The sequence below is a fragment of the Littorina saxatilis genome, linkage group LG9 (assembly GCF_037325665.1).
Source record: "Littorina saxatilis isolate snail1 linkage group LG9, US_GU_Lsax_2.0, whole genome shotgun sequence".
Lineage (NCBI taxonomy): Eukaryota > Metazoa > Mollusca > Gastropoda > Littorinimorpha > Littorinidae > Littorina > Littorina saxatilis.
In genome coordinates, this window is record NC_090253.1 from 38188631 (window position 1) to 38212422 (window position 23792).

The window sequence follows — 23792 nt, forward strand, 5'->3', positions numbered from 1 at the left end:
ACACAGAATTATTAAACACACACATATTGCTGCAAAGAAGAAAAATTGGATCAAAACATGCACTGGTTCACAAACTGCAACATTTTAAAAAAAGCACATTTTATAATGTTTTTCTCACATTTTGGTGAATAAAACCCCCCAAAATTGCTTTTCACTCAAAATTTAAAATGGTTTCCCTTAATTAGGTTATTCTGCTTGCAAAAATCAAACAAGCAGCAAGCTGTTTAAAAAAAAAAAAAAAAAAGTGCTTGCCTACCCTGTCCCCCCTTAACCCACCAGGCGGCCGCGGCCGGGATTCGAACCCTCGACCTTCCGATTAAGAGGCCGACGTCTTACCACCCCGCCACAGCGCCCGTCTCTGGGCTTTTTGAATTGATGCCCTCTCATAAATGTTTATAAGTCCTAGCAAGTCATAGCTCTGTCTTGAAAACTTTATCATGTGATGTCCTTAGCTGCATTGCAATTGTTTATGTGAACATTTAAAGCATGTACATTTCATATTATTAAAAATGTTCACTAATAATATACGTTCACAGTTGATAAACCTGTTTTTATCACAAGTCTCGTGTTCACATATTGTTCTGCAGTTGATGTTTGAATAGTTATTTTGTGTTGAATTCATTCAATGCTGTTATTAAGTGAGGAAGATTGCTAATGACAAAATCTAAGAAACAAAGGGAAGTAAGCGCTCTACAAATAGATAACAATGTGAGAGTTAAGGGGAACTCCCCTTGATCTGAGAAAATAAGCATTGAAAATTAGATGTTCAAAGAAACATTGAAATGAAAAGACGACTTGTATCCTCCCAGACTGAATAACAAAGGCATGAATTGTAAGTAATCACCAGATTTTTAATGTTCCCCAAATCTTGAGAAATAAAATGAAATGATTTTCATACAAAAACGCATGTAACTGAGCAAGAAAAAGAGTAAAATGTGTTTACTTCTTTAAAATATGACATTGCCTAGGTCAAGCATTCAAAAAGGGGTTCTTAGAACCAACAAACAATACATTGGTGATTTGGTGATGGCTTGTTCAGTATCAAGGTGCAAATGCCAAATGGTGATTTCCATATTTCTGACCAGAATCTATACAGTAAATTTGCAAATGTGTTTCACAGTTGAAACATGTGGCATTGTTCAAAATCACATGGTGCATACACCAGTAAAGCTTTTTCTAACACTATTGTGTAAAAGACAAAGAATGTAGTGAACCGCCTTAGTTCATACTTAACATCACATTTATGTCTTCAGCATCCTGTGAAACCATCTTCAGCATCCTGTGAAATCACAGTGAAATTCAGATCACAGTTATTATTATTTTCAACCATTCAATTTCATCTTCATATCCCATAAATCTGTAAAATCGCAATCCCAAATTTCCTTATTTGCATCACTGATGTTTATGCATTACATAATGAGTTATTAGAGCATTGAATTTTTCCATGAATCACAATAGACAAGAACTATAAAGCACAGTAACAATCTTTCGAGAGAACATACCAAACAGCAAACTAAAATGCGAAAGCCTGATCTGAACTGCTGAAGCTATCGGGCATGGGAATTGTCTGCCATAAGGTTTATTTCCGCCGAATTATTTATTTGTTCCGCCAAAAAACAAAAGTGTCCGCCGAAAAAATAAATGGGGGAGGCAAAAATGGTTCTAAAAACTGAATTTAATAGCAAACTTGGAGCTCAGATGACACCAAATTGCACCATTTAGGTTCTCAGGGGAAAAGAAAATTCCGGGCCCACCTAGTAAGGCTAGGCGCTTCGCGCTGTGGACTTTGCTATTACTTACAGATTTTCAGCCTTTTTTACTTTTTTCAATTCCATGCCTGGTTATACTAAAGCAGAAAGAATAAATGGCCTACATAATCTTACCAGTCGAGGTAACTATAGCCATCAACATGCTTCCTTGGTTGTGCACAACCCAGAGCCTCACAAAACCACTTTCAATTCTTGCTCAAGACTTTATGTAATGTTCAAGCACTGAACATCATTCCCATGAAAACGTCTTGTTGGTAATGATAGTAAGTAAACAAACACACAGTGATGCAATTTTACCTAAACAGTCCGGACAGTATAGGCTGAGTACAACCGTACAGAATTTACGAAGACACTTAACAGTATTTATCCTTATGCAGATGGCATGGGTCGTGTCCAAACCATATTTAACAAAAGAGTAGTAATGTAACATGTTTATCCCTATTCTGACGGTGTGACTGTGAGTCGTTTAAAACTCTGACTTTTTACATTGAATCCTTTTTAAAATGTATGAGTCATACATGACCCTAATCATCTGGACTGTCATCCAAAGCAAGATCCAGTAAACCCAGAGATAATTATTCTTCTACACAAAGAGTCCAGGATATAACCTAGTCGAGATTTACATCACAACAAGCAAGAACTAGCATGCTCAGCAATGTTCTCATCAGGAAACATTTCTTCACACAGTGGGCACTGCACAAATGCTGCAGCCAGACTCGCACCCCTTGAACTTTGGCCGAAACAGCCGGCCGCGTGTAGGTTGACCGTGTCGCTGGGAAACATCTCCTGGCACATGGGGCACTCCACAAACACTGCATCCTCATCAATTTGAAGTTCACCAGAAAATGGATCATCCACTCTGTCGTAAGTTGAAGGGGTGGTAGAAGTGTTGACAGGGCAGGTTGGTTCTTGGGGCAGCTCCAGACGCCTGTTAGCTGTACCTCTTCCTCTACCACGAGCCCTGCTGGTTAAAGAAAAGTATGGAGAATAAATAATCAGCAAGAACAAACATGCATGGGGTGACTCAAATCCAATAGTTCTTTATTAGGCATACAGTGGAACCCCCCCGTACCCCCCGTAACACCCCCCACCCCTTCTTTAATTCAACAGAAGAGTTTTGGAAATAACTGTCGGGTTTATCAGGGTTGTGAAAGTGGTGTATATATACCCTTGCTTTTCCTTGGACAAATTGATGCGTACGTGCTCTCGTCCACGTGTTTCAGACACGGCCCTGCTAGTGATTGGCCCCTCCAATGTTTGTCCGAGAAATCTGAGTCTGTGTGTGTGTGTTGTCCACTGTGTCATTAACCAGTAATTTGTGGTTTTTAGTTTTACTTGACACAATTTGAAAATACTATCTGGTCAAACCTGCATCTTATATCTCTTTCTGGGGCGGGGATGTAGCTCAGTCGGTAGCGCGCTGGATTTGTATCCAGTTGGCCGCTGTCAGCGTGAGTTCGTCCCCACGTTCGGCGAGAGATTTATTTCTCAGAGTCAACTTTGTGTGCAGACTCTCCTCGGTGTCCGAACACCCCCGTGTGTACACGCAAGCACAAGACCAAGTGCGCACGAAAAAGATCCTGTAATCCATGTCAGAGTTCGGTGGGTTATAGAAACACGAAAATACCCCGCATGCTTCCTCTGAAAGCGGCGTATGGCTGCCTAAATGGCGGGGTAAAAACGGTCATACACGTAAAAGCCGTGGGAGTTTCAGCCCATGAAAGAACAAACAAACAAACAAATATCTCTTTCTGCCTAAAACTGGGAGAAGCAAGATCATCAACAGGGGGTTAACCCATCTATTAGCTGAAAGCAGCTTTTGATTTAGCATTTCATACCACAACAACTAATCTACCAACACAGCTAAGCTGCTTACATACACACACACGCCAGGGTGCTCAACTCACAGAGTGCTCAACTCACCTTCCTCGACCACGCCCTCGACCCCGCTGTCCTTGATTGGCTTGAAGCGAAGGCAGTTCATGTAGATCGTCATCAGAATCTTCCGGTCCTTCTTTCTTCCTGCGCAGATTGCTCCCAGCCCCACCTCTTCCTCTACCCCGACCACGTGTGGTATTCAACCAGCCTCCACTGTTTGGTGGTGAAACGTCAGGTTGCAAAGGAGTTGAGGGCTTTGGCTGTCGCTTCGCTGGACCTGAATTAGACAAGGTGTCAAGGGGTGAACCGAGTCGCTTCCCTCTCGTTGGTCGTGATTTGTTTCCTGCAGCCCCCCTCCTTCCCTTTGTTACAGAGCTGGGAGTGAGAGAGGCTGCTGCTAGTGCTGAGGGTGGGGAGGTCTTCTGTGAAGTTGGTGAAGACAGAGTATTTACTCTTGAGTTCAGAAACTGTTTGTGTGAGTTCAGCAGTGATGGGTCAATGGTAGATCTGGGCGAGGTGTCCGACTTTGACTGACTATTTGAAACCAAGCCTGTTGCCCCTAAACTCACACCATACAGTGGGGAAGAAGGCAGGGTGCTGGGTGAGGAGGACTTCTTTGCAGAACTGCCGCTCGGCAACACACATTTCATGGTTTCACCACCGTAAAAAAATGTTTCACCGTTGAGAACTCTGTTGGAAATCGACGTTGGACTTGATGTATTCTTGTACAATGCCTTCTGATTTTGTGAATTTTTAGACACTTTGTTGCTACTTTTTGGCTTTGTAGAACAAGGAGAGGAACCACTGCTTGGACTGGAGACTATGTGTCTGCTGCTAGTACTTTTATTCCTATCATGACTGTAGCCAGAAACTGGAGTTCTGCCTGGTGTGCTGTTGGTGGAGTTGTACATTTGTTCAGTTTTAGCTGGAGTTTTGTTTGGAGTGACACCAGACTTCTTGATCACATCAGACACACCAGTTTTGTTCTTTGTCAAAGCGCCTTTGGCTTCTGAAGCATTTGATTTGGAAGACACAGTTCTGAGAAAACCTCCACTCGACATACTCTCTTCTTTGGCTTTAACTTTCTGTGTTTGTGGCATAATTTCTTTTGATAATTTTGGAGAGAGTTCACTACCCCTGGATGTATGGTTTCTAGCATCCTTCATCAAAGCCTTCTGGCCTACAGGACTGCGATTATCCAAACCTTTCCTTGGCTCTGAGCTTGTGTTTGTGTCATTTCTTTCAGACGCAGATTGTTTGGCACTAGTAGCAGAAGCTATGTTGTTGGTGCTGTTGCTCTCCTCATCAAACATGTGACCAATGAAATCCTGGCAGCAGGCATAGAAGCTGCGTTTTTCATCTGCAGTCAGCTTACGCCATTTCAGCTTCTCAAACTTGTGACGAAGATCTACAAAACACAGAACAGACTTGCATTAACGTTCCTTTAATATATTGCTGTAGCAGTAAAACATAATTCATAAATGCATAGGCAGGGTTTGTGTTAACCCAACATTTACCATATTTTACTGAGAACTTTTTCAAAATAATAATGTAACTGAAATCTGTACCAAGTTTTCATTTTCCAGATAAATATAATGTAACCCCTTGTGCTATACTCTATTTAACCGGTTGACATAACACACAGACCACGTTTTCTGTGAGAGCCAGGATTCCGACTTGTCAGACTAAGAAAATACTGGTCTCAAAAATGCTAGCGCAGTCAGTGAGTCACTGAATATAACTTTATAAGTCATAATTATTGTCTTGCTTCACAGAGAGAGATAGTGCTCACACACACACACACACACTGAAAGTGAATAAATCAAATAACCAATCACAATCACATAGTTCTAGTGCAAAACATACCTGACACTTGCAGAGTCTCAATGTCCTGCTTGCTGATGTCAAGCGTGTTCAAGAACTGGGTAACCTCCTCTGAAAACTAAAATAGACCAATCTGTCATGATACATTGAAAATCCAACAAAAATGGTTGCCATTGCCTACAGCACTGCTATCAGTCCTTTCAGGTTGAAATCCATAAGCTGCATAATTTTCACAAGGCCCAGGGATGAAACATATAGTTGAAAGCTGCATGATTAAGTTCCATCTGTGTCTCTACTCGGATTCCAAATTTTCTGAAAAACATTTAGAAGGTTCACACAGACATGAACATGCACTCTCTCTCTCTCTCTCTGCAAAAAGACATGCAAGTCCTTGTGGGAGTTTTCATGATATGAATCGTGAGTACACATAAATATTTGAAATTTTGAACGACTCTTAGTGTTACAATGGAACCCCCCTTTTAAGACCCTCCAATTTAAGACTCCCTCCCTTTTAAGACCTTGTTTTTCAGACTTCTGTTCATAGTCTCTGTAAATTTACCCCCATTTTAAGACTCCCCTTCTTTTTGAGACTCGATTTTTTCAAATATTTTGAAGTCTTTAAAAGGGGGTTCCACTGTACACATAATCACTTGAAATTTTGAACGACTCATTGTGTTATTCAATCATCCCCCCTTCCCCTCATAAGAGGCTGCTGGCCTATAGGGAACTAAACATTTGTACAATTTGCATAACTCTCTCAACACAACCAACCTCTGGAGCCTGCTGCTGTTTGACGGTGTTTGAGAAAAGACGACCAGCGTTGTCATGCTGACCAGGTGGCCCAGGTTGAGGGTATTGCTGATTGGCTGTGAGCACCATGCGAGCAACGCGAGGGAGAGTATCCGGGTTTTCCGTCCCATCTTCGGCTGTTGACGCAATTTTCTGCAAGCGCTGCTTGAGTCCACTGTTGTTGTCGTTCCTAAACAGGAGTTCATAATGGATGAGTTAAATTGTAACCTCATTGCATAAAAGTGAACAGATGATCTAACTGTGAGTACAATCACAAGGGTATACACTTGTAAGCACACACATTGGCATGCAAGACTACTAACAAAACAAATAGATTAGTTCCAGCCACACACACATACGTCTCGTATCTATATTTCAACTCAGACTTCCGTGGGATTTTTTCTTGTGCAAGGATACTTCAATTCCCCCCCCCCCCCCCCCCCCCCCCCCCTCAAATGCAGTCACAGTCTTATTACAGCAGGAAATATTGCTTGACTTGATTTTTTTTTACTTTGACCTTGTTATTCTCTGCAAATACCTTGTGTGCATGTTCGCGCTTTGAACGGGATACCCCTGGATAGTGCACTTTGCAAAAAAACAAAAGCATGCATTAATATTAATAATAATAATAAACCACTCTTTTATAGCACAAATTCTAATAACATGCGCTTTACAAATCCAATAACAGAACCATACAATCCACACAAACACCCCCATGCATGCATGTGATCCTAAGTTACAATATCAGTGTAATCTCTAAGCGACTTGGTCACTTACTCATCAGGCCTGTCTCCAAAGAAATGTTTCTGGATGTCAGCCACGCTGTTTATTTGAGCAAGTGGCTTAGAGCCACTACTGTTTCCTGGATCGACACAGCTTTGGTTGGCCGAGCTGTCACCGTCATGACTGCGCATCCTCAAGAAAGATAACCCAAGCTGCACATCCTTGCGCCACGGCTGACGACACACCACTTGAATGCGGTCCCATTCTCCCTGTGCTCCTCCCTCCCTGAAGTGAGCTGTGAATACAGAATAGATCAAATGAAAGACAATTTTAAACAGTCAGCAGTATTTGAACAGCCTAAACTCCTTTCCTAAATTTCTGAAAATATATGGAACTGAATCCTTCATGTATCCTGTGATGATTGGTTGTGTTCATCATTCATGTATCAGTACAGGCTGCGCTTCTTCTCGTACTTCACTTCTTGATTGCAGTATCACTCAGGATATGATAAATGGTTTAGAGAGTTAAGATTTGTGTTGCTACTGCCACTGTAGTTGTCAACTATGTCAGTTGTAAGTTAAACGGTCATTTACAGAAAAGAAAGATGATCTACAGAAAAATCAAACAGAACTTTTTCAAAATAATAAGCAGAATCCTGCAATAACTTAAATTTGTCACGTTATGTGCAAACTTAAATTAATTATTACCTTTAGAAAACATGCACATTCGCTTGGTGTTGCGGCCGAGACGACAGTCCACAGGTGACATCAGAGTTTGCAGGGGAACTAAGGGCACGTAGCTTTGTCCTTGTGGCCAGTCTGACTTTCCCACACGCACCTCCACGGTGGCACACCATATCACACCTGGAAATCACACAAATCACTGTACTGCAGGGATTAGCTGTATGATTACAATCAACTGACAAGCTCAAGCATAAGTTATTAAAACATGTGTATAAAACATGCACCCTAATATTAATAATTCATTCCAAAAAAAACCACCTTTGTTTCAATCATCATATTCTGATAAAACCAAGGCCCTAGCACCACTAGCACTTGCAGCAATAAAGACGAATTTCAATCCTTTTCAAATTCAATAATAATCCTCATCAAATTCCAAAGCAACCTTGATAAGTTGATTACTGCTAAGGTCAACAGAAACAGATTGAAACTAACAAAGCTTTGTCAACAAAAACCTACATACATTCATTCCCAATACTACCTGTGGTGGCTTTATACCTTTTCCATGGATTGTTGCCCACAGCTGTGTGCATCAAAACTGTGATATTCTGAGTCTGACTACATCAGAGCAGGATCACAAGCATTCTCCCTATTAAACCCCATGGAAGTGTCCCCCCCCCCCCCCTCCCCCCAAATATCCCTTTAGCCCCCCTGTTAGTGGTAATGCACTCCATCCCTTGCGTCAATTCTGACAGGTATCCAGGGGCGGGTCTGGGGGGGAGGGGGGGGGGGTGGTGGTGTTCTAGAACATCCCCCCCCCAAAAAAAACAAAATGGGAACAGCACAATAATTTATAAGGCAACCATATATGTTTTTCACTGTTCATTCATTTTTTAGTGACCGTTTCTGTCCAAATTCTCACCAATGTCAATGAAGGCCAGACGGCATGGTTTCTCCAGCTGAAAGATGGCCTCCACCTGTCCAGATCGGTCCTGAGGGTCACTCAGCCAGTGTTTGGAATCATCGCTCAGAAGGTTGCTCACCTTGTAGACCTTGTCCTGAAAATTCAACACATAGAGGATAAGGTTTAAGAAAATACACATTGCACTTTAAACAATAACAATAATTGAGATGAGTACTGAAAAAAAAATTTGTATGTGTACTGCAATCAAGTCCCCCATAATTCTAGTGTAGTGTTTCTTGGGGAACTCCAGGATCATGATACGACAAAAGTAGGCTGTGGAGGTGCTGACGCTACGTGAGAAAACATGGCAGCTACTCAGCTGCCAGTCTCAGGATCAGGATCGATACATTTTTGCAGAAACCTTTTTAGGTTATCATCGCAACAGAAACGAGAGAGCGCAACCCCAAAAGTTAAAATTTTAATAATAGGAATGATTGGATCCTAGCCTATCCTCCTATTTCTAAGGAGGTCAGTTAGTGGGGTTAGGGGGCAGTTGAAGAAGAGGTAGCATCCGAGAGACACCCCCAGCCTTCCACCACACGCAGATCCCCCAACCCCCTAAATCCTATTCCTAACCGAATTTAAAAGCAGCTTAAAATCATTTTTGTCTCATTGGCTGTTCATGATACTGTTCACGGACGATTGCAGACAACTCCTTCGGTATCAACCAATTGTGTTGCAATTCTTCCCTGGCTAGCAAAAAATCGTCTCATAGTCATACTCATAGTCATAATAAAATAATACGCAGTGGCTACACTTACGCCGCCCGTAACTTTTCCCTTCTTTGCTTTGATTACGCCACAAAGCATTTCCCTGCCAGGGCCGCGCTCTACTTCCGGTTTGATCTGGTTTGGGCGGCCATTTTAAAGCGTGGGTCGAGTGAGGACAGATGTGTTCAACAGTTCATTGGTAGTGGTTGGGCGTTTCTACCTGTATGCAGGCCGGTTTACTTTAGTCATGGATAGCGGACTTCACAGCGAAGCAGTTTTGACAGTAGGAAGTACGTTCGAGTCCTTCGACAGGTTGCAAAAAGTTATCTCGGACTTTGAAACGAATGCGTTCGTCCAGCTCTATCATCTATGTTCGGTCGTCGTGAACCCTGCAGGTGCAGCGCAAACGAGCCCCCAGAAAGACTTTCAACGAAGCATTGCAGTTTGGCGAGTTGGACTATGCCTGCATCAATGGAGGACGAAACCATCTGATGCAAACAAACAACCACTACATTTTCCCTCCAATTAACCTGTACGCATAGTACACATACGGGAACAATATAACCCATAGTACATTCAGTACAGTACATCCTAGTACATACCATGGAGGAAATTTCACCACAAATCATACACAAATGATTCCTTGTTTGGAGAAACAAAATAACGGGATGGGTTGAGCAAACAACTACTTCACTCCCCACATTCACCTGTACCATTAGTACAGATAAAAATACGGAATAAACCCGTTAAAGGAACAGTGAAATCTATAATCACTGAGCCTCATATAAGACTCAATCACTGAGAGGATATCTGGAAAATCAACCACCAGTACATACAAGTATGTCCTAACAAGGGACATGAATAATAGTGAGCGTGTTACGACAGTAAAATGGCGTCATGTCGTAACTAGAGAATGTCCGGGTAGGATCACGCAGCGCTGTAATCAAAGTCTGGCCGAGTGACTACGACTCGTGGAAAAGGTGTAACCGAAGCCTGCAGTGAGCGGGTTATGACAGTAAAATGACGTCATGCCGTAACTATAGAATTTCTGAGTCGAATTACGACTTGAAAAAGGCGTAACAGTAGCCCCTACTAATAAAATAATATTACACCCTCGGGTGTCAGTTTTTTCAACTGATAATGTGATATGATAGTTTGTGAATATCCACCTCTTCAAGCCTCCACAGTTCTGCCCTGAAAACGCAAGATATTAAATGAGAATGTCCCGAGGGGAACTCCACTGTAAATCTGGACTTTAACAGCTGATAGTGATACAGCTGAACACATACAGAACAGCAACTTATTGATAAGACTAAGAGCGATCGCGCAGCTGATGCGACTAAAAGTTAATGGATACAACAGTTGCAGTTAGTGTGATTACTCTCGGAAGCATCGTACATATTCAAACAGTCGATTTTGAACATACCTGAGAAGAAAACGAAACAACAAATTTGATTTTTGTTGGAGGCATGGCGCGGAAGTTTACACTCGGATACCGCGCGCTTTCTTATCTCTAAACTAGTTGAGAAAAGTGCCATTTAAGAAGGAGAACGACATGCTAGATTTTGAAGACCTGGTTCGGACATGATGATATATTATGCTTCTGTTGTTTTGCCCTTTTTTTTATGTATTTTGCGTAAAATTCCTTTTTTTTTTACCGTTGATGAAGAATTTCTTTTTTTTTCCTCAAACGGTTTCAAAGTTGGCTTTTGAAAATTTCGGAAACGGAAACGGAAGTGCTTGGCGGTTGATATGAATGCTGTCGTCTGCTTGCTTTCTGATGAAACGATGCAGGTCCTGTTTTCTCAAGAGAAAAGATATGTGCTGACTGAATAAGTGCTGCACATTAAACATTACTTATTTAACCAGAGTCTTTTAATGGTTACATCATCGTTCATTTCGAAAAGTTTTTAGTTTTGAAAGATTTAACTTCATAATCATTATAATCTTTCTTCAAAGAAGTTCTTCGTGACATTACAGATAAGTTGTAGAATAACCAACGAGATCCGCCAACAGTACACAGACTACAGGACTATCCATGAACATGTATGCAGTTGTCATTCGCCCTGTTATGAAATAAAGGCAGCAGGATTTTTTTCCCAGAAGGATTAAGTGACAAGTGCATATAACACATATTTACTGGCTGTGCTGTGGCACCGAAATGCAGGGCTGTATGTATAGGTCCAACTGTCCTACCTAAGAACCCCCTACTTGTCAAAGCTTGTGTCAAAGCTTTTGGACGAGTCAGACCAATGCATCGAATAAGAGAAAAAGAAAAGTATGTGTCCGAAGTGACTGCATGAAGACTTAGGACTGCATGAGAACAGCACAGCAACTGTAAAACGAAAAGTTTGGGGGAAAGGGGATGGGGGCAGGAGAGGGTAATGTGTCATGAGTCGATGATTATGCTTGTATGCGTGTGTTGTTTACTTTTTAAATAATTATGAAATTGCACTAAAGCTACAGGTCTTAACAAAATAACTAGATTTTATTCAGGCATGGGAATTGTCCGCCGAACGGCGGATTTCCGCCGAATTTTTTTTTTGTTCCGCCGAAAATGCAAAAGTGTCCGCCGAAAAAATAAAGGGGGGAGGCACACAAAAAAAGCACCGGTTACTTTGGCCTTTGCGCAAAAGCCCGCGAAAACTTTCCGTACTTTGTTCACGCACTGCTACCGTACCGCCCGCCTCAGTTATTGAACTTTTATGTCTTGAAAGTAAACCAGATTGCACAGATTGTGTTACAAGTTACATTTTCCTGTTTGTCTCAAGAAGATCAATTTTTTTTTACAAATTTAAACCATATAATACATGTATATATTTTTTTTCTTCAAAAAAGCAAAAATTGGTACATTTTTTTTACTAAAAACTCTGATTCTAAAAACAGAATTTAATGGCAAACTTGGAGCTCAGATGACACCAGATTGCACCATCTGGGTTCTTTGGAGAAATTTTTTTTCCGGGGGGGCATGCCCCCGGACCCCCCTAGAAAGGCTGGGCGCTTCGCGCCGTCGACTTGACGCTTCGCGTCTTCAGTTATAAATTTTCCGCCTTTTATACAATTTTCAATTCCCATGCCTGTTTATTGTTACCCTCATTTTGTTCCAGGTGCAACAGCTGAAGATATTTTATTCATAGTCCAGTACCGCTGATGACTTCATCCAGGACATATGACTTCACACTTCCGCCTGCACCAGAAGTTCCTTCATGGCTGAACTCGTTATGTTCACAAATAGACATTTTCAAAGATACAAGTCTGCCTCAGGTAACAAGTTTCACAAGTTTTTTTTTAATAAGGTTTTGGCCTCAGGGGGCTAAGAACTAAGGGCACTGTCTTAAAAAAACAAGTACACACTGAAACCTTTATCGAAATGCCAGATGATATGATTCTAACATGTCCACATCATACTCTGTGGGTAAAAAAGGGCATGTCATTGTCAAGCAAGAAAATGTTTTAAGTTACACGCAGACACCTGGGTAGCGCGACTGTGTTGCTGCTAGCTTTCCACTGAGAGGAAGCAACCCGAATTTCCCAGCAATGGGACTATTAAGTAATGAAAATGAAAATAAAAATTAAATGCTAAAAAGTTATTTTAATTATTAAATCGTTGACGACCATTAGGAATTTTGGTGTTTAACAGGAATATGACTATTATTTTACATCAATCAATCTAACTGTCCAGGTGTTTACCCCAAGAGAGCAGCAATTACCAGAGGTACAAATAAGTGGAAAATCCCAAGATCAAACTACAAATGGGGGGCTTGGCAGAAATCAACACATCACAGACACAAACAGATGTAGTGAAAACAATAATGAGAGGTTCAACAGCAGAGGTTACTCCAAACCAGATCTTCATCTCAACCAGTTCTCAGAGCTTGATGAAGACAGCTTCAGACCATCACAACCTTGGCCATCTCTTCGTCCAAAGAAGTCAGCAGGCCCTTGGACTGATTCCAAATATTTTCATGATGAGCAAATTCATGATTCTGAGGATTATTCCCAACCATGGCCTTCCTGCGACACGAGAAAGCCAGCATCACAGTCTGGTAGGATCACAGAGTCTCGGCTTACTCGTAGCTGTTTGACTTCAACACCACTGGATAAGGACAGGACGAGAAATCTGGACTGCAGTGCTGCTGACCCAGAAGATCTTCTTAACAACTCTCCGTCTTATTCACCACTAGAAACACCAACTGTTCCACCTAAGAACTCCGCCCTGTTGCATCGACTATCAGACTTATCATCGAGCAGAGAGTCTCAAAATGATTTCAAGATGCCAGCTCAAACATTTGCTGTGCCAAAGCAGAGGGTAGACATGTCTAGCTCTAATACACAAGGGAAGAAGCATAACTACAGCTTTAAATCACCTCAGAATGATTTCAAGAACTCAGCTCAAACATCTGCTGTGCACAAGCAGAGAACATGTCTCTCTAGCTCTAAGGCAAGACAGGAGAAACAAAATTACGACCCCAGATTGTCAGCTTTCCCAATGTCTTCTGACAGAGTGTCTCCTCTGGACATATCCGAAGCCCAACTGCCCTGTAGTACAGCAGCTTTGGTTCAAGCAGGTTTCACTGACAAACAAGAGAACTACGGCAATTCTAGAGTGACCAGTACGCCCGATGCCTTTGGAGCTGGACAGGGTGTGGGTTCCAGCTCTGTGGGCTGTGGATACAGCAGCTCAGCCACTCTTCATACTGGAAAGGATTACAATCCATACACCCCAGCTTTGATCAATTTCTCAGGTATCACTGATCATTTGAAGCACTGATGTTTTACAGTGGAACCCCCCTTTTAAGACCTTAAAAAATCTGAGAAATTCCGGTCTTAAAAAGGAGGGAGTCTTAAAATGGGGGTAACATTACAGAGGTTAGGAACAAACAATCTCAAGAAGCAAGTTCTTAGAATGGGAGAGGTCATAAATTGGGGGTTTCCACTGTATTTTGATTATAAATGAACTAGTTAGATTGTGCATCAATACATAATTGTTAATGGGAGGGGGGGGGGTGGGTTGGTATGTGTGTTCTGTGATGTTATTTTCAAAAAGAAAATGATTAATAATATACATATATATTGTTTGTATGGTTTATGGTAGTCTGATCAGTTGTGACTTGTCAAGTGTGAATTTTTTTTCATTAGCAAGCTAGGATACAGTAATGATACAATGCGAACGTGAAGGAAAGAATCAATGGCTATATGTATATATATGTATATGTGTATGGGTTTTGCCTTTAAATTTAAAACCTGCATTGCTGACTGATATGTTTTGTGTTCGAAAGGTGCTGGTGGTAAGAGAACAAAACTGCGCTCAGTTGAGGAGATCCGTATCCTTTCAGTTCGACTATTTACAGTAACAGCATGGCATGATTTTTTTTTTTTTTTCAGTCCATGATATAGCTTCCAGCTCAGAAACAGTTTAAACCAGAAACTACTCGTGAAAAAAAAAGTTAAAAAGTTAAACAGGGTTGGCTCAGCATGATGTTTGAAGAGGCCAGCAGTTATTAATAATATAATAATGAGGATATTTATATGGCAAAAATCTTAAAACAGTTCTAAGCGCCTCACAAAAACATTCATAATTACATTATTCTGTACACAATGTTTTCATATAAAATCGTAGCTGGTTAACTGTTTCCCTTTGTATTTGTTTCTTTGTTAGTCTTGAAGAAGCCTCCATAGCCAAACATTTGACGTATTTTTGTGTTTGTTGTCCTTGTATTGGTAAGTACAACATTATTTTGTTTTTCAACTTTGAACTGTTTGGTACTTAACTTGAAGCAGCTATGCCATATCGCGACATCTTCACTTTCCCATTCTTCAATGCTGTGCAATCAATGGCCTTTGATCAGGTATGTTTTACACAATTTGGAAGTTCAAACCTGACCTTCAGCTTTTGAGTTAACAAAGAACAAACAAAAAAAAGTAAAAAAATATGTTAAAAAAAAGAAAGAAAAAAGAAAGTGAATCAAAAGAGTAACTTCATTCTCACGTTCTGCCCAAAAGTAAGAAATACTTGATAAAATGAATAAGGGAGACAAATCAGTGTTTGCTTTGTCCTTTCTGTTTAGAGACTAGAGGGATGGGGGTAATAGATGACAGCCTTCCTTCTTACCTTCCTTCCACCTAGCTGGCATCTCCGATTCACCCTCATCACCCTCAGACAGCTTAGTGCAATTCGCTATCAACAGATGTCTGATAGGCATGTGCATCTCAAGTCTAATGAGAACAGATAATTGCACTACTAACTACACTAACAAAACATTAAGCGACTAACGACACGAACAACAAAGACTTAACTTGACAGTAACAGCAGAGTTATAAATCTTCTTAAATCTTAATTTGCCAAAACAAAATGCACATCAAGATTTCCAGCTCTGTAATCTTCTCTTGGACACATAGTATCCAGATAACCACTTTACTTGCAAAAGTTCAAACTCAAGTAAACCTACTACTTTCTAGGAATTCACAAGGAAACTTTTACACTGATGAAAGTTCACCCTGTCACAGGTATGTTCATCAAAATCAGCACTAAAAAGTAGGTTTGCTCACTGTTAGTAATTGCGGCATAAATGGAGATTTCAAAATCTCATGTAGGTTTGTTTAATTAATTTTTTTGCAGTTGCTCTACACAGACAGTTCAGTGGTTGTGTCAGCACCTACCGGTTCAGGGAAGACGGCACTGTTTGAACTGGCCATGGTCAGGCTCCTGCTCAGTGCCCAACTGCCACTTCATGACATCAAAATTGTCTACAGTCAGTGTATATTAGATCTATATAAAAAATAAACATTTTAATGAGATTTCTTCTTCTAATTTTGTATTAAATTACATATTCTTACTCCGAGTCACATATTGGCATTGACGCAGTCAAGATGCTAGGTTAACTGAAAACGCTATCCCGTCTATAGTCTAAGGGAAGCAACCCAAGCTAAAAAAGTAGCAAGCTTGCTACCCTGGGTTGCCTCCCGTAGCGTGTCACGCCACAGATCTCGTACCCAGTACGAGACACCCTCATTCGACATCTTTCAGCCAGAGAGACAGGTCGTGCTCGATTTCGCTCCTAGGCTGTTGTTTGCTGTCTGCTTGACACCCACCAGCCTCGGCTCCCCGTCTGCTCATAGCTGTTTCTAGCGGTGAGATTGTTCCATTTCGTTGTTGTTTGCATTGCCATTCTGCTGAGAATTTTCTCGTCCGCGGACTTGTGAATTTTGCTCGGTAGTTTGTTGCCGTGGCCGCCATTTTGGTCGCCATTTTTCGCATACACGTGGTGTTTTTTGCTGGTTAGTTTGGGTCCGTGCTCGGACTTTTAGCGTCGACCAGTAGCACTATTACCTGCTTGTAACTTGTACCTTGTGCTAGTTTATTCTGCTGAAGTTTTACGTCCTAGAGACTTGTGTATTTTCAGTAGTTTGTTTTTCTCGCGTGACATCATGTCTGATAGTGAGAAAAAGCGAGCGGCTAAGGCCGAGAGTAAGGGCAAAGGCCCTGGCAAACCTAAGTCCTCGGCTTCTACTTCTTCGGCTAGGAACCCCACGGTTCACGTTTCTGACCCGAAGACTAACTTCGTTTTTTCGGTGCCCATTTCGGCGCCGGAGGAAACTTCGTCTGGCTCGCGTGCGGCGGGCTTGACCGCTACCACGTCCGTTTCAACCCCGGTACCTGTGCCGGAGGCTGGCACTCTTGTGGCTAGCCTTTTGTCCTCTTTGATTCCAGAAATTCGGACTCTCGTGCGTACAGAGATGGCGCGGACGGACCCTGTTTCCAGCTCTGCCTCCCTCCCGGGGGTGTGCGACCCTCGGTCGTTGGCTTCCTGTGTTCCTGTTGTTTCCGGATCACCTGTCCAGCCTGCAGGCGTTTCTCTTCTCGGCCGGCGCTCGGTGACTCCCGCTTGCGGGAGTGCACCTGAGCAGGTCCCTTTTGGGATACGGTCGCCGCAAGGTATGTGCTCGCAGCAGCCGTCCGCGGCAGCTGCACTTCCAGTTCCTGGAAGTAGTGGTTCACTGGACAGCGGACAGACCATGGTCCCTGCCGGTTTGAGCTACGACTTACGTAAGCAGTCGCTCGCGGCAGCTTCCCTTCCGGCTCCGGCCGGAAGTAGTGGTTCATTGGACAGCGGACAGACCATGGTCCCTGCCGGTGTGCGCTACGAATTACGTAAGCAGTCGCTCGCGGCAGCTTCCCTTCCGGCTCCGGCCGGAAGTAGTGGTTCACTGGACAGCGGACAGACCATGGTCCCTGCCGGTTTGAGCTACGAACTACGTAAGCAGTCGTTTGCGGCAGCTTCTCTTCCGGCTCAGGCCGGAAGTGTCGGTTCACTGGTATGCGGACAGACCATGGTCCCTTCCGGTTTGAGCTTTGCCCAGTTTCAGCAGCCGTTTCCGGCAGCTGCCCCTCCTGCCTTGGCGGGAAGTGTGGGTCCAGCCGGTCGTGCACAGTCCTCTGTCACTTCCGGTTCCGGCCTAGGGCTCCCGGGTTGTAGCTGGCAGACTCCACAGCCATGGCATAGCTATGCGGTGGCGTCTGCTCTTACAGCTCCTCCCGGTTCTTCCGGTTCGGTTCACGCTGCGTCCGTTGGGATGCCGGTGGATTTCGAATTCGGTCGTTCTCCTGGGCATTCGGGCTTTCAGCCTCTGTTGGGTCAGCAGCAGCCACCCACTCCGGTGGTGACTGCTAGCTCCTCCCTTCAGCTGCCTTCGGTTGCTGGCGTTTCTCACCCTCCTCTTGGCCAGGGTATGAGTTTCGTTGATGACCAACAGGAGGGGCGTTTGGCTTCCGGCCTGTCCTCGCAGCGTCATTTGTCAGGTTCCTTGGGCTATGAGCCATCCCCTTCATGTGGCGCTTCGGACCTTGGGTCTGTGGACGAGGAGCAGCTGCCTTCGGCGGCTCCGGCCAGCTTCAGGGTGGCGCTTGAAGCTGCCGCGGAAGTCACTTCGCGTTATTTCCCGGAAGGGGCTTCGTCTTCGGCCGCGCCTTTGGCGTTGGGTCCGTCGGCGATGGCCGACTTCCGGGCGGCGAAGGAGGAGGACAGCTACTTCCGGTTCGAAGAATCACCGTCAGTAGCTTTCCAGCTTTCTCGTTTGTTCGCCAAGCCCGCTCCTGCCGGCAGCGGGTTGCCTCCAGCAGCAGTTCCGCTTCTGGTGCCGTATGGCACAGCTCCGGAGCATGCTTTGCCTTACCTGGCTGCTGCGACACAGGCAGACTTCTTCGTGCCCTTGGCGGGCCAAAGGAAGTTGCCTTGGCCTAAGGCTTCACGGAACCTTCTTTCGTCCTTTGCTCTGCCGCGTGCACCGCTTCCGGTCACGCCGGCATTGCTCCCTCTTTTGACGAAGCCTTTGCAGAAGGATTCCGTTCTCCCTCTTTCGGAGCGGTCTCTCATGTCCTCTGAGGAGGTGGGAAGGCAGCTCTTGGAACTCAGTTCCATTTCGGAGACTATCCTGCGGGCTCTTTCACGTGCTCTTACGGAGTCTTTAGCTCCCTTTACCTTGAGTAAGGAGCAAGATTCGGAGGACATATCCACACTCCTCTCCACGCTGGCAAGGGTGAACGAGGAACAGATGAGATTGTCCTCTCTGCAGTACGTACACTTTGTCTCGTGCAGAAGGGACTTGTTTCTCGCCCACTCCCAGTTCTCTGAGGAGTCGACGAGAAACACTCTCAGATCGTCACCCTTGGTGGATGGTGCTCTCTTCGGCAACCTGGCCTCTGATGCCAGGAAGCAGGAGATTGACACCAACAGAGAACAGCAGTTCTCGTCTTTTGCGCTTCAGTCCCTGAAGCAGCCCAAGCAGGCTGCTCCTCAGCGGGCTCAGCACAAACAGGCTAAGACCTCTGCTCAGGCACATCCTGCTTCCTGGAAAAGATCTAGTGCCCCTTCCCGCGGGTCGGGCAAGAGATCTGCTTCGAGGAGGGGTAGGGGCTCTTCCAGTGGAAAGCCCCACCCCCAATGAAGCGTTCCCGGCTTCACGCCCCCCCCGCCCTCCACCTTGGTGATGGCGGGGGGCCTTGCTCGGGCACTTCCACATTGGCTGGCCGCCATACGCAGCCGATGGTTAGTGGGTGTCGTGAAGTCGGGATTCCGCTTGCTGTGGCTGGGGGACAAGGCCCCTCTTACCAGGTGTCCTCCAGCCTTCAAGCCCCCCTTCTCACAGGAGGCAAGGGCCGTCCTCCAGTCGGAGGTTGCCTCACTGATAGAGAAGCGCGCGGTGGAAGCGGTCTCGGACCACAGCTCCCCGGGGTTTTATGGACGGCTTTTCGCGGTCCCCAAAGCTTCGGGAGCTTGGCGTCCTGTCTTGGATCTTTCGTTTCTCAACAAGTTTCTGAGAATGATTCGATTCAAGATGGAGACTCCTGCCTCGGTTCGGGACGCTCTCCGCCCAGGAGACTGGGTGACCTCGATAGACTTGACGGATGCGTACTTCCATATTCTGGTGCATCCCGCCGACCGGAAATGGCTCCGTTTCCGGTGGGCCAGTCAAGTCTACCAGTTCCGCGCACTTCCTTTTGGGCTGTCCCTTGCCCCATGGATCTTTACCATGGTGGTGAGGCAGCTCTGCGCGCTGGTGAGGTCACAGGGAGTGCGGCTGCGAGCATACCTCGACGACTGGCTCATCATGGGCCAGAGCGAGGCTCTCTGCAGGCAGCACACTCTCTTGGTTCTCCGGGAGGCCAGCTTGCTGGGATTCTCGGTCAACCAGACGAAGTCAGAGCTCGTGCCGTCTCAGTCATTCACTTACCTGGGGATGACGTTCAATACGGTCACCTGGACTGTCCAGCCTTCGCAGAAGCGGGTGGACAAGCTCCAGGCTCTCATCCGCTCTACTTCGCTTCTCCTGAGGGCTCCCCTTCGGACTTTGGCCTCCATCCTGGGGCAGATGGAGTCCATGGCCCTTCTGGTTCCACTAGGGAGAGTTCACAAACGCCCGCTTCAGCACGCGCTGAAGCCGTTGGTGGACTCTCCTTGTGTGGATTGGAACACTCTGGTTCCCCTTGGGGATTGGTTCCAGGCTGCAACCCTCCCGTGGCTGGACTCGGGATGGGTATGCAGGGGGGTTCCCATTGTTTCCCCCCCTCCCAACATGGACCTGTTCACAGACGCGTCCTTGCTGGGTTGGGGGGCTCACACGGACCGGCTCACGGCCTCCGGACTGTGGTCTGCGGAACAGAGCACATGGCACATCAACTCGCTGGAGTTGGAGGCCGTGTTCCTTGCTCTGGTCGCGTTCCTCCCTTCCCTGGCAGCCAAGCGCGTGCGTCTGTTCACAGACAATACGACAGTGGCTGCCTACGTGAACAAGCAGGGAGGTTCGCGGTCCCCCACTCTCTCCCGCAGAACGTGCGAGATCCTCTCCTGGTGCTCCCAGCGGGGGATCTCTCTCTCAGCGCGTTACCTGCCAGGGAGCCTCAACACACTGGCGGACGCGCTCAGCCGCTCCGACAGGGTGTTGCAGGCGGAATGGACCATCACGCATGGTGCCCTTCTCCGCCTTTGGGCTGTGGCCCCGAAGCCTGTGGTGGATCTCTTCGCCACCAGATTCTCCAGGCGCCTTCCGGTGTTTGTCTCCCCCTTCCCCGATCCGGAAGCGTGGGGGACCAACGCCTTGGACATCCCCTGGACAGGGCTGGAGGCTTACGCCTTCCCGCCCTTCCAGCTGCTCAGCCAAGTCCTCAGGAAGGCGGAATTGGAGAGGCCGTCTCTGCTTCTGGTCACCCCTCTGTGGCCGTCTCAGCCCTGGTTTCCGGACCTGCTGAGACTCGCACACGGCCCTCCAATTCCTCTCTCTCTGGTACCAGGCGAACTCGTTCAGCCTCGCACCGGAGTTCCTCACGGGCACCCGCAGTCTCTCAATCTTCACGCGTGGAGACTGTGAGGTCCGCTCTCAGGCGGTCTGGGGCTTCCGACCGCACTTTGGAGTTGGTGCAGCGCTCACATAGGGCCTCCACCTCCTCAGTGTATTCGTCGCATTGGCGTGCCTGGGTCACCTGGTGTCAGGCTCATGGGCTGAACCCGGTGGCTCCTCGTACTATGCACGTAGCCAACCACTTAGCGGATTTGTCTTCCCAGGGGGCTTCTTCCTCCTCTCTGAAGGTTCGCAGGTCGGCGATCGCCTCGACTCTTAAACAGATTGGGCATACCATCAATGTTAGCGGAGTCGTTGCTGGGGTTATTAAGGGCGCGTCTTTGCAGGACGTTAAGCGCTCTTCTCTGCCCAAGTGGGATCTTTTCCTTGTCCTCGAGTTCTTGCGCTCGGCGGACTTCGAGCCGCTGGAGGGCTCTAGCCTCGCGAACCTTACTCGTAAGGCTCTGTTCTTGCTACTTCTGGCTTCGGCCCGCAGAGGTAGCGAGATACACGCTCTTTCAGGCAGTCCGCAGGACATTGGCCGAGAGCGTGACGGCTCCTTGTCTTTGCATTTCCGGGAGGCCTTTCTGGCCAAAAATCAGACACCGGATCAGCCTTCTCCCTGTGTCCTTGTGAGGCCCCTGTCTCATATTGTGGCGCATGATGACCCAGACATGGTCAATTGCCCGGTTAGGGCCCTAGAGGCCTATTTAACCCGCACTCAGCCCATCCGGTCGAGCTCCCAGAAGCTCCTCTTTATTTCCTTGAATACGTCCATGGACAGAGATATCACGAGGACTACCTTGGCCAGGTGGGTGTCGGCTCTCATAAAACAAGCTTATGTGTGGAGTCTGGCACAAAAGGGGGGGGCTCAGCCTGCCTTCCCTCTCGAGTCGGCTAGAATGCACGAGTCCCGGGCATGGGCATCGTCATTGGCTGTTTTGAGGTCACGAAGACTTGACGACGTCCTGCGCACAGCATACTGGCGTTCAGACGACGTCTTCATCTCGTTCTACTTGAGAGACATCGCCGCGGTCTGCCGCGACGGCTCAAGGACCCTCCCTGCACTGGTGGCAGCGGGGCAATGCCTCTCCAGATCATAACAGTGAGTTTGAAATTTTTTACTTCTTACCCACCACCTTGTTGGAGTTATCTGCTAATATGTGACTCGGAGTAAGAATATGTAATTTAATCGAAAATTTTTAATTAAATTTTCATTTGATTAATATACTTACCCGAGTCACATAGGTAAGTCCCTCCCACCTTCCCCGCTTGTAGTTTCTTTGGATTCTAGAAGTCGAATGAGGGTGTCTCGTACTGGGTACGAGATCTGTGGCGTGACACGCTACGGGAGGCAACCCAGGGTAGCAAGCTTGCTACTTTTTTAGCTTGGGTTGCTTCCCTTAGACTATAGACGGGATAGCGTTTTCAGTTAACCTAGCATCTTGACTGCGTCAATGCTAATATGTGACTCGGGTAAGTATATTAATCAAATGAAAATTTAATTAAAAATTTTCGATTTAAGAAGTTGTTTCTTGTAGGTCTCTTTCAAATTGGATTGGAATCAGTTTTATTCCCTTTTAGTTCTGTGAACTGTTGGGTTGGGGTGTTTTCAAGTGTGTATCTGATGTCAAAATTGCCATCTGACAGCAAATTTTGTCTGCATGGATGTATAAAACTGCTGTAACTTGCAATTCAGAACGATTTTATCAAAATTCATGGTTGGGTAACATAAGTTACTGAGCTCTTGTTTATGCATGTGACGCAGTCGGCCCAATGAAATCGCTGTGCTCTGAGCGTGTGGACGACTGGCGCCAGAAACTGTCACCGCTGGGTCTGCAGTGTCTAGAATTGACCGGTGACTCCGACCTGAGTGATTTCAGCCAGATTCATCATGTCCAGCTCATCTGCACGACGCCAGTGAGTGTAGAAAAAACTGTGTTTCTGTTGCATTATTCATTTATTGTAGCAAAAGTTCATTAAGCTGCTTATAAACGTCTTATAAAATGCAAGTGGTAGTCGTGAAAATAGGAAGTGGGTTATTTTGGGGTTCAGTACTTTGTGTGTGTGTGTGTGTGTGTGTGTGTGTGTGTTTGTGTGTGTGTGTCTGTGTGTGTGTGAGATAAGTAACATGAACACATTTCTGTGTGTGCTTTATGGATGACTCACACATTTTTTTCTTCAGGAAAAATGGGACAGCGTGACACGCCGTTGGAAAGACAACCGTCAACTCTTCCAAAGCATCTGCCTTCTGTGTATTGATGAGGTACCGTTTGTTGAAACTGGATATGAACATTCGGATTTTGTTTATTTGTTGTTATTTTTGTTTCTCCTTGTCTGTGTAAAGAATTGGGAAGAAAAAAGATGACAGCATTGATTAAAAAAAAAACGCTACATAACTGAATGCTTAAAAGTTGGGAGTGTGGGGGGGTGGGGGGTGTTGGAGAAGGAGGGGTATAAACAAGAAGCAATTTTTGCTAATTTGACATAAGCAAAAATCTAAGATTTTCACATGGAAATTTGAGTTTTACATTAAAAAATTTGAATGAAGATTATGGTATTAAAGCTTAAACTGGCTTCAGTAATGTGCCCTGCAGTTATCGTATGTGCCCTGCAGTTA

At 45.4% G+C, this 23792-nt stretch overlaps 2 protein-coding genes across 4 annotated transcripts in view; one reads left to right on the forward strand and one right to left on the reverse strand.

The window, feature by feature from the left end:
- Window positions 1-389: 389 nt before the first annotated feature.
- On the reverse strand, window positions 390-10808 carry LOC138975990 (uncharacterized). Its single transcript, XM_070348780.1, has 8 exons — window positions 10764-10808; window positions 8586-8721; window positions 7691-7846; window positions 7038-7278; window positions 6243-6450; window positions 5514-5589; window positions 3693-5055; window positions 390-2733 (listed from the first exon to the last, which is right to left on the reverse strand). Exons 1-8 carry the CDS (start codon window positions 10806-10808, stop codon window positions 2394-2396), a joined length of 2565 nt encoding a protein of 854 aa, XP_070204881.1. The 3' UTR covers window positions 390-2393.
- A 268-nt stretch (window positions 10809-11076) lies between these two features.
- LOC138975991 (probable ATP-dependent DNA helicase HFM1) overlaps window positions 11077-23792 on the forward strand; it is a 57051-nt gene continuing 44335 nt past the window's right edge. For all 3 annotated transcript variants that reach the window (XM_070348781.1, XM_070348783.1, XM_070348782.1), the window contains exons 1-8: window positions 11077-11131; window positions 12445-12601; window positions 13020-14082; window positions 14617-14661; window positions 15119-15186; window positions 15957-16089; window positions 22941-23092; window positions 23358-23438. In XM_070348781.1, the coding sequence (XP_070204882.1) occupies window positions 12488-12601; window positions 13020-14082; window positions 14617-14661; window positions 15119-15186; window positions 15957-16089; window positions 22941-23092; window positions 23358-23438 (1656 nt within the window). In that variant the 5' untranslated portion in view covers window positions 11077-11131; window positions 12445-12487. The remainder of the gene's footprint in view (window positions 11132-12444; window positions 12602-13019; window positions 14083-14616; window positions 14662-15118; window positions 15187-15956; window positions 16090-22940; window positions 23093-23357; window positions 23439-23792) is intronic.